At 36.4% G+C, this 10,898-nt stretch overlaps 3 protein-coding genes across 4 annotated transcripts in view; 1 reads left to right on the top strand and 2 right to left on the bottom strand.

Moving 5' to 3' along the window:
- Positions 1 to 1,548, bottom strand: part of LOC104819000 (monocopper oxidase-like protein SKU5) — a 3,673-nt gene extending 2,125 nt beyond the window's left edge. Inside the window, exons 1-5 of one of the 2 annotated variants that reach the window (XM_010548854.2) lie at positions 1,324 to 1,548; positions 951 to 1,060; positions 589 to 859; positions 349 to 487; positions 1 to 110 (exon numbers count right to left, since the gene is read on the bottom strand). The exon at positions 1 to 110 is cut by the window's left edge and continues 4 nt beyond it. In XM_010548854.2, coding sequence (XP_010547156.1) covers positions 1 to 110; positions 349 to 487; positions 589 to 859; positions 951 to 1,060; positions 1,324 to 1,479 — 786 coding nt within the window. In that variant the 5' untranslated portion in view covers positions 1,480 to 1,548. The remainder of the gene's footprint in view (positions 111 to 348; positions 488 to 588; positions 860 to 950; positions 1,061 to 1,323) is intronic. The other variant, XM_010548853.2, reaches the window with a different exon arrangement.
- A 3,733-nt stretch (positions 1,549 to 5,281) lies between these two features.
- Positions 5,282 to 6,807, top strand: LOC104818999. Its single transcript, XM_010548852.2, has 2 exons — positions 5,282 to 5,904; positions 6,297 to 6,807. Exons 1-2 carry the CDS (start codon positions 5,434 to 5,436, stop codon positions 6,360 to 6,362), a joined length of 537 nt encoding a protein of 178 aa, XP_010547154.1. The 5' UTR covers positions 5,282 to 5,433; the 3' UTR covers positions 6,363 to 6,807.
- Positions 6,808 to 7,119: 312 nt separating this feature from the next.
- On the bottom strand, positions 7,120 to 10,898 carry LOC104818998 (fimbrin-2). Its single transcript, XM_010548851.1, has 14 exons — positions 10,655 to 10,898; positions 10,359 to 10,532; positions 9,958 to 10,199; positions 9,674 to 9,845; positions 9,534 to 9,572; positions 9,337 to 9,405; positions 9,126 to 9,242; positions 8,788 to 8,999; positions 8,508 to 8,663; positions 8,183 to 8,382; positions 7,950 to 8,107; positions 7,673 to 7,769; positions 7,437 to 7,528; positions 7,120 to 7,304 (listed from the first exon to the last, which is right to left on the bottom strand). The coding sequence occupies exons 1-14, from the start codon at positions 10,739 to 10,741 to the stop codon at positions 7,134 to 7,136; spliced, it is 1,986 nt and encodes a 661-aa protein (XP_010547153.1). The 5' UTR covers positions 10,742 to 10,898; the 3' UTR covers positions 7,120 to 7,133.

Genomic DNA, 10,898 nt, shown 5'->3' with positions numbered 1-10,898 from the left:
AACCGTGTATGACCCTTCTGTCTCAACGAGAAGTAGGTTATGATTCTGTATTCTAAAATTCAAGCTGGCTGCAATACCAACATTATGGACCCGGAAGCGGTATGTTTTTCCTGATTTCGGTAAAGATGGTAGAAAGTGATCAGAAACAAAAAAATAATTAGCTTTCTACTATTATATGCAAAACTCAACAAAATATCATTCAGCAACCCCTTTTCAAAGATTGAAGTAGCTATTGACGAAAAAAATCTATGACATGTGACTAAATCAGTGAGTGGAACATATCATTCATATCTATACCAATACGAAAAGTAAAGCAAGAAGGCAAAACATTTTAGATCCCTATTTTACCTGGCTCAACATTGATTGTCTCATACGGTATACCACTTGAGGCAAGCTCCTGAGTGTACGGAAAAGGTCCTAATCCATTAATGATAATGCCATCGGGGACTCCAAGATCAATCCCACCCTCAATATCTTTCCTCAGTTTCTGTCTCCGCAAAGGCATCAATCAGAAAAGAGTGAAAATCCCAAAGAAAGAACCTAAGACAGCGTGACAAAAGACACAAAGACGGTCATATCTCCACTAACCTTATGGCCCTTAGTGTACCAGTCACTGATAAAGAGCGTAATATCCCCGTCAGGTAGAGCAAAGGGTAGCGGAATGACTTCTCTATTGTTTATAATGATCCCTCCATACCCGCCTGCCGCTCTCTGAAAGTCGGTGGAAGGAAAGTAAAAGAAACTCCCTATCTGGTCTTTGACCTGAAACTGATAAGTCCAGTTCCAACCGGAGGGAATCGGGCAATTAGTCCCTAAAACACCATCTTGCCAGGAGTTTTTCCTATGTTGGATGCCATTCCTACGTCATGAAAAATTCTAAGAATGGGTGAGCAGCCTGACAATTTCAAGTAAACGGTTCAACAATCCTGATCCTCACAAAATCAACATACCAGGTGATGAGCAATGGTTCATCGAGATCATTCTTCACATTCACAACAACATTCCAATTCGTAGTAACGTTGAGAATCGGACCTGGGAACCGCCCATTGATCCCAATGACCTGGGGACAGAGGAACAAAGCTTCATCTGAGTTTCTCACACTATTATGCTGCTCAGTGAACGGGTAAGACGCCCAACTACATTCGCTGATCCGACCATTAGAACTAATCGTCTACACTAACCCTTTAACTCTGAAGCTACTCAATCAGTCGAAATTCACCAGCAGAAACCAATAATGGGTTCGAGAAAAGGTCTAAAACCTGAACTGAAAATGAAACTTCCATGAAAACAAAATAGAAGAAGAATGAGAAGAAAGACAAGAACCTGTTGGCGAGTGCCGAGGGGCGAAGCGGTGAGATAAGAGACAGTCCAATCGTAGAAGACGTAAGGATCGCCGCCGCGGCAACAGGTCGCCGACAACCACACCACCGACGCGAGGAAGAGACGAGCGTACGAACGAGTCGGTGCACAGGACCGCATCCCCCCCCCCTCTCTCTCTCTCTCTCTCTCTCTCTCTCTCTCTCTCTCTCTCTCTCTCTCAGAGTTTCTTTAATTGGATACACTGAGAACAGTGAGAGACTGGAGAAGCATGTGCAGAGATTGGGAAAGCTATAAGACCGTGTTTGGTAGACATCCCGAGGCGCCAAAAGAGTCGTGGTGCGGGACCCACATTCTGCAACACCTTTAGAAATTATTAATTTGCCCCAAAATATACTAAAATATACACAAAGAACCCGATTCTTTTGTTTGAGAGAATTATACCATTTAACAAAGACTAGTGAGAGCAATTTTTAAATCATAGATAATTATAAACGGGATACCATTGGATTACTTTTTTTATAATTAAAAAATTAATCGGATTTTCGACTCAACTACCATTTTAAAGATCGGAAAAACTCAAATAAATGTATTTCTTCAAGCGAATACTCGAATCTAGATTGGAAAATAACTTTAGGTTTTATATAGCATTGACAAAAAAAACCACAAATGATTGTTTTTTTTTTAAAAAAAAAGCATGCATACAAAAAAGTACTCGATATTTAGGGTTTGAGACATTTTTATTATGCATACATATACATAAACAAGCACGCATATGCATATGAATATCATATACATAAATGGATAAATAACAAGAATTAAGCTAACGAAACTTATGAGTCACATACCCCCATTCACCCATTTTATAAATTTTTTAAATTTTTTATATAAATTTTATAAAATTTTGAACAAAATTATTAACCCCATAAATTAAATTTACCCGTAATAAAATTAATCTTACCCCAATTACATATTTTTCTAGGCTCACCAATAGCCATCATAAAAAACAATCGTAAGAAAAGAGATATCGATAAATGTCACAACGTCCTTATCGAATGACTAAGAACATGCATGCAACGTCCTTGGTAACCATTTCATATTATTTGTGCAATGTTTTCCTCTTTGTTATAGGAAATGTGTCGGAAATATTTTTTTTACTATAAGATATTTTTAATGACCTACGATACAATTACATATGAATCAACAACTTTACACCTTATATGTTCAGATCAATCATCGTTCGCCTTTGGATCAATGAACGAAATGATAAATGACTAATTAACCGCATGCAAGGATTTCTCCATTTTTATGGTAGAGTTCGAATGTTTCATCTCTAGTTAATTAAAAGACGATCAACCCTTAAGATTGAATTTTTTTTAATTAATGCGTCGATCGATACAATAGAAAATACATAGTTATATATATATATATATACACACACGTGTGTGTGACTCATAATACGATGGGAGATAGTTTTTCACGCTCTCAAGAGTTCTTCCGGAGTGGTCACACAATTATTGATGGAAACGTAAAAACTAAATTATGTTGCCATTATTACAATTTAAGTAATATATAAAGATTACAATTTAAGCAAATTTCCCTCCAATTTAATAACAACAATTTTTATATAACTAAAAAATCGAATTCCAATATGATCGAAAACTTGTCCGTACAAAATTAGAATGGGTATAATATCATCATCTTACATGATATTAATATAAGACAAAATATGAAAAAGACGTAGGAGGCAACCACAAGCACAATACACACATGAGATCTCCAAAATGCATTTCCATGGTTAGTTTGATTTAAACATAATGATCTGATTTTAACGTAAATTTGTTATTTGTCGTGTTAAAGCTTGTAACTCATGTGTTCAAAAAAAAATTTGAAAAATGCTAAAGCTGTTCATTGTTTTATAGTTCTGTCAAAAAATCATTGTTTATAATTTAATTAAGAGACAAAATAATTGCTATATAATCACCATGCCCTCGATTGATTAGGCTTCACATGCCGTGTTTCTCTAAACGTATTATTTAAATAAAAAAGACAAAATCATAACTATGTTCATAACAGATTTTATTACATCAAGAAGAATTACAATTGTTATCTGCAACAAAACCTTAAAACCAATGAAAAAACTCTAAAAAAAGCACATCAATTATACGTTCTATAATACAACACAGCACATTTTATATAAGATTATATGGTATGATAAGAGTTATATAATGCGTATTTGGATGCACAGTATACAATTTTAGAAGATATATACTTCAAATCGGATGAAAACCCGACTTCCTATAAAGTTGGAACTTCAAAGATCTCAGCGAATCTTTTGAATCCCAATCAGTTGAACAAAAACATTTCACAATCAAGTATTTTTTTTTAAAATCTCTTTACAGATTTCCCAAGAGATACCATATTCATTTCAATTCGTTCGTATCAAGAAACATTGTATAATTATTAAAAAAAAAATACAGCCTCGGAGATTGTTCGTCGATATCTTTGCATGTGAAAAAAAAACACAAATTACGACAAGAAGTTACAAAAAGCAGCATTGAGATTTGATCTTTTGAGCGTTGGGACAAAATAATCTCTCGTAGAGAAGATACAGGGGTAATTTGGGTATTATATGCAAATGATATGATTGGAACAGTCCCTAAGAAAGTGAAATCACGCGCCTTCTCTCCCTCTCTCACCGGGTTCGGATCCCCGAGTTCGAGTTGGCCAATAATCAAAACATTATTTTTAATATGTGTTAAAATTAATAATATTTCTACTACCATATTTATATCAAAACTTTAGTTTAAATTAAATATAACAAATTCTAAACTATCAAAATTACACAAAAAATTGAACGTATTATTTTTATTTTTTAGATGAGATTTTTACATTATAAATTAATCATAAAATATAAAATACCACAATTAAACAAAACAAATGGTAAAATATAATTATTTTCCTAAAATAATTATATTTAGAATATCATTCCATCTAAATACTTTTAAATCATATATATGGTGTGTATTTGATATGTTTTATTTTGTTTTAAATTTTATAATTTATACTTTTATCAATGATATATATATATATATATATATATATATTATTTGATGTTATATCAAGATGAAAATTAAAAAATTATTTATGTATAAATTATTATATGAATATAATATTAACGTTTAGTATTTTATCTTTAAAAATATAATTAATGATTTTTAATTATGAGTTTATAATCAATATGTTTATTAATATAATAGTATAAATTATTATATGAATATAATATTAACATTTAGTATTTTATCTTTAAAAATATAATTAATGATTTTTAATTATGAGTTTATAATCAATATGTTTATTAATATAATAATTTAAAATATATATTGATACAATATTTTTTAAGATGATTTTAAAATTAAAATTTTTTATGAATACAATAAATTAAAATGTTTAATAAGATAATCTTTATTTATTAAAATCTATACAATTATTTTTCTATCTTTTTAAAATTTACAAAATTACATCCTTCAAATATAATATATATTAAAACTGATAAAAATATATTTAATTATTTTTATGAAAATATGTAATATTTTAGAATATAAAAACTCATAAAATTATATCAAATTTTAAATTTTAACATACAAAATATCAAATTTGAATAATAAGACTGTTTTAAAGTCAATACATAGCTGCAGCAAGCAGGTTGAACTCCACGCACCTTCAGGCGCGTAGTTGATTCGTACTTGTCCTCCCCATGTGCCGCGGTCCACATAGTTCCCAGCATCTCGGCCCATGTAGATCTTCAGACATTTACCCTCCTGCTTTGCAGTAAACTACAGTTCTGCCATTACTAAACGCGGCGATATTTGGTTGGTTAGGATACCTGGAAGACAAAAACTGAGAAGCAGGGGATAACTACTCCTTGGAATATCTCCCCTCAATAATTTCATCCATCTGGTTTCAAGCTGTCACCACTGTCCTCTTCTTCTCTTCTTTGCATAAACCCTAACCTCAATCTCCTGATCGTGAGAAAAAATCCGATCGGCGGACAAAAAATTTCATGACTTGAGGAGAACGATCCCCGGGTTTTCCACGAAAACGCCGGAAAAAGAGATGCTTCGTCTTCTTCGAGTCGTTGTTCTTCAGCTCGTTATCGCCGCCGCGATCTCGATCCCGGAGGCGATCTCGGGGAACGAGTCGATATACGAGATTCTCAGAGCGAATGGGTTGCCGATGGGGCTGTTACCGAAGGGCGTGAAGGAATTCAACGTCGACGGCCAAACAGGGGAATTCTCAGTGTATCTGTACCAGGCCTGTAATGCCAGGTACGAGTCTGAGCTGCATTACGATGCTAACGTGACGGGCACGTTAGGGTTTGGGTGGATCTCGGGTTTGTCAGGGATCTCGGCGCAAGAGCTCTTCCTGTGGTTTCCGGTGAAGGGGATCCGAGTCGACGTCCCGAGCTCCGGCGTCATATACTTCGACGTGGGTGTTGTCCGCAAGCAGTACTCTATGTCTCAGTTCGAGACCCCGAGGGATTGCGTTGCGGTTCGGAGTGAGGATGAGCTCCGGGACGAAATCAAGGTATGAAATTGTGCGAATTTGAGTCATGAATCTGATAATCTAGTCTCTTGTTGAACAACTTAGATTAGCAGGCTTTGTGCTATAGTTTGAAGGGAGAGTGACGAGAAAAACTTGGATTTAGCAATTTGCACGAACTGATATTCAACTGTTCGATCCACGAAGATTGACTGAAATCGCCTTGTGATTGTATAATTACTGGATTGTGGATTTGGATTGAGTTTTCAGAGCAGCGAAAAGGCCCTAAGATTCAGCCTTGATGGGGAAGAATCCTTTACTATAAAGTTCATAGTTTGATTTCATTTCATATGTCTAAATCCGGGAAGTTTGTGGATCCTTTTGCCTAATTTTGGATCTAACTTTTTCCAAGTCTGAATCGTTCAATGTTCATGCAGATCCAGTCTCTTATGCTGCCACTCCATGAACTAGATCAAGAATCCACTGCCCGAAACATTGCCTAGCCCGCTCGGTCGAGGAAAGTTTGTTATCGATATCTTATACCGGAAAGAACCTGCCTGCCTACTCGCTCACGGGATTCTTCGTCGTCGTCAGTCATCTTCTCTAGCATTTTCATATCAAATCTTGGCGTATGAACTGAGTCAATGTTAAAAAGATGGAGCAGAGCGAGAGAACATCGTTGGATGTGCTTGGAGATGGCCCTGATTTGGTGTCCGAAGTGATTACAGGTTTTTGTTTGTTTGTTTGTTTTTGTATTTCTTGGCATGATTATGTGAGCATGTTTGCATAATGTCATGTCTCTCTGTCTGTATCTCCTTTTTCTTTGTATGATATATATACATATATATATATATGTATACACATTCCTATGTATAACCCTTTCAACTGAGCTGTAGTGCTATGATTAGCTGAACAAGGTTTAATAAAAAATGGTATGCGTTTTCTTTCTTTCTTTCCTGTTTTTTTTTTGTCGATAACCATTCATAATTTATACATATTGCAAAATAAAACTTCAATACAAAATTTAATGGATTACTAATAATATCTGCGCTAAATTTCACACTAGGAAACAGATCAAACAAATACAAATGCATTGGAAGTTTTTGAAGAATTTCACAATTACTTTGTGACTATCATTCAAAACAATGACATCATTATACGAACGAACAAAATCGGTTTGAAAATAACGAACAAGTTGATAATTATCATATATATATATATATATGAAAATAAAAACACATTCACAAATGCATTGTAATATATTTTTTTTTATTTTATTCCACAGAAGATTCAGAAGAAGAATCGTCTATAGTAGTAGTAGTAGTAGTAGAAGTCGAGGTTCCACTGTCGCTGTCGGAAGATACGGTAGGCTTATCTTCAACAGGCTGTTTAAGATGCCAGTACATTATACTTGCCGTCAACGTAAGCATCATCTTCTGGTTCACCTTTTCTCCCAAACATTCCACACATCAATATACATACATACATACATACATACATATATATGTATGTATATACCATCTTCAATTCATTTAATGTTATTTTGTTTATTAATAGAAGAACATAACATAACATACCTCAATGATGTCTTCAGGAAGCAAAAATATTGAGCAGCCGAGTTTTCTAGCGACGCTGATGACATAGCTCGCATTCATCTTTCTCTCTTCATCTACAGAGAGTTGTCCAATCATATTTTCTCATCAACTTCCTTCTGATACCAGACCCGTACTTACTTCCATTCCATTTGGAGAACTATGTGTATGTGCATATGTATATATGTATGTATGTATATGTCGGTGTACGCAACGCTTACCAGACACTCCTTTGGTGACAACACTCCAGTTTACTGCTCTTGGTTGGACTGCTCTAAGCAGCTCTAGGAAAAATATTCCATCAGACAAGCTCTTGTCCTGTGAATTCAAACAGCATATGTCACTTAAGACTGCATCCAGATATTCGGTTTCTTCATCTTTTCGAGATTTCTGGTTATAGGCATTTATGCCGAGTTATGTGATTTGGGTCCATATGATCTCTCATATGGCATTAGATGCATCGGAAGAAGGAAGATAACCGCGGCTAGTAGGGGTTACCTTAAAACTATACATTCGGCTTTGGCTTCCGTTGTTTCTGACTTTGGTGTTTGCCCACTCCAAGATATCACCGTCGGTGATTTCTTTTCCATAAGAATGGAATCTCAAGTTCCTAAGAAGTTGGAGGATGTTGTATCTCATCAATTGCCACAGGTAAGCTGAAACAATTATTTCAAGTCATTGTTACAAAAGCTCGAAACTTTAAAAAAAACACAGCACAGGCCGAGATTTACCGAGTATGAGCTTCTTGTTTCCCTGAACGATGTCATTTCCAGCAATGTTAACCAAGGAGAACTTGAGCTGGTTCCCTATTTTCACCACTTGGTTACAGTTCTCCACTTTCTTGAATGGTAGTTTGATAGGAGGCTTGTTTGCTACTTTCCAATTGACAATTCCCGGAGACACCTTCTCGAGCGTCTGCAATAGTATCCAACTGCAGCATACCAGATCAACACATCTTAGTATCAAACCAATCCAACTTCACGTTCTGTTTTGCGATAACCACACTGAACTCAAGATACGGCTTTCGTTTCTTATACTCCATGTAGTAACACTAACCCATCTCTGAGATCTTCAAAAACATTGTTGATGTAATGAGAATTATCGAAGCTATTGATCCAAAATCGGAATGCTTTTTCTTCTCTGGATATTTGAGTATCATCAGGTAGAGTTTCAAGGAAAGATATCTGTTTTGTTTCCGTTGAAAGCCCGTTTCTGCCAAAAAAAACGTGGGTGTTACTCATTAGTTTCGGGAGAAGGGTGGATACAGGATATAATAAAATTGAGTATATTTTCCAGTCGATGTAAATTCCACTGGATGTAGCTTGCATATTTTTACCTGTGCTGGAATATATGTGCAACAAAAGCAAGATTGAGATTCGGGGAACCATCAACTATATCCTTGGCAGTCAGGTATCTCCTGCAGCCCATTCTATCAGCGTGTTCAAGAACTAGCTTTGCTCTTTCAAAAGGGTTTTTAGCAGCCAAAGTCGACGGATTGATGTGCTCTGGTGCCAGGACATTTAAAAGATGAGCATAAGCTTCGGCATCCTGCAGCAGACATGTCATATGGAACAAAGATTAGATTATAAGGAGATTATGCAGTCTCAAACCATATCATTAACAAACCAACCAATTGCAGAACTCAGAGCTAGCTTCATATCGTATTTTAAGTACCTTTACATCCGAAGAGAAATTCGTGATAGTTTTCTTGTACTCAGTTTTCTTTAGCTGAAAATTCATCCACCTCAGTAAGATTTTCTCAGGTGGTAAACTCATCAGCTCTTCCACATCCTGTTGATATCAATAGTTGAAAGAAACAGCTTTTCAACATCTGTTTCAGAACGGCATATAAAGCATAATTCTTAGGACAAGATGTGACCTTTACCTTACTATCGTCGACCAATTCCACCAGCTCGGGAGTTTTCTTCAAGTTGAGGTCTGCTAGCAATTGTATCTAGACAGCAGAACGTCAAGGAAGATCAATGGAGTGTCATTGAAAACAAGATTCACAGTATCAAACACGAAGTATCTCTTCCAGATTTCAGTTTTCATTCCCAAAGTAGAAATGTTCCATCAACTTACCTTGATGATTTGAGAAATCAATCCCAGCACAAGATGACGCTGAAAATTAAAGTAACCAGGAGTTAATCATATAACCCACACCAAAATTCAGGAAAAGAATATGATGAATTGGATTTTCAATGTCCATTGAATTCCCATACCCTTCCTTCAATGATATCTTGAGTTCCAATATTAACCACAGTACATCCAATTGCCTTGGCAGAGTTAAGGAACAACGTATGATTCTCGTTCCTCTCCCATGGATTAAGCTGACTCTTAGTGTTGATTGCCCGTTCATCAATTGTCCCAGGAACCGCCACATTTATAAGCTTGCTGCGTTCTCACGCGCCCAAAAAAGGAAGGCTCAGAAACTTATCATCAGCGAGAAAGATGAAACGAAAGATCATCAGAACAAAAAGAAGGAAGAAAATCAAAGGATGATTACCAAAGGAGAACGCCATCTTTTGCTATCTCGAAGAGATCGTTCGAGGAGGGATCAATCGGTAGGTACTTCTTCAGAAATGTATCTCCGGCAAGGTAGTTGTTGATATGAGCGACGTAAGAGGACTTCTCCGAATGGCTGATCGTGTGCAACAGCGTGGTGGTCGCTGCCTTGAGAAACGCTGATGAGTTCTTCGCTCCGCTCCCGATAATGGCGTTCACATGCGCTTGAAGTTTCAGATAAACCTGTAAATATCATCCAACCAACAAAATCCCGATTCAAAGAATCTATAGAAATCTGCGAAGAACAGAACTCGTGCCCGCTCGATCAATCTACAACATAACAGGAGATACCAGATCGGTTTACGAGCATTTTGAGAAAACACAGATCAGCAGAATACAGACCCTCAAGTAGAACTCGAAATCGACTTCATCGTTCAAACAAGGATGGAAACTCTGGATCAGAGACGCTCTCTCTTCCTCGCTGAGGTTCTGATCTCCCACCACTTTCAAACTCGACATTCTCGAAGCGAGATCCGCCGCCGTCAGCTTCCCGCTCTCCCTCCTCATGCTCGTAAACTACCAAAAAAAACAATCAAAACAAACGAAATCAGATAAAAAAATGATTAAATAAACGAAACGAGACAAAATTCAGAAAACGGAAATGGAGATTTCATTATCCTTTAGTGAACGAAAAGTACATGAGATTTCAAACTCCGAAGCTCCACTTGCGTGAACTGGTTCTGCAGCCATGGATCCGACACCAGAATTCCGACGTATCCCGACATTTCGTCCTCCCCTCCGATCGGCGAATCCCGATCGGCCCCTGAAAACCAAACAGATCTTCCTCTTCTTCTTCCTCTTCGTCTTCTTCTCTGAAACAGTGGAGCTCGGGTGACAATGGGGGTGTGAGAGGGGCAGAGCTGTCTCAAAGGAAGAGAAATT

Source organism: Tarenaya hassleriana, unplaced genomic scaffold, assembly GCF_000463585.1.
Source record: "Tarenaya hassleriana unplaced genomic scaffold, ASM46358v1 Cleome3, whole genome shotgun sequence".
NCBI classification, from domain to species: Eukaryota; Viridiplantae; Streptophyta; class Magnoliopsida; order Brassicales; family Cleomaceae; genus Tarenaya; species Tarenaya hassleriana.
Note: the sequence above shows the minus strand (reverse complement) of the source record. Positions and strands in the feature narration are given on the sequence as shown.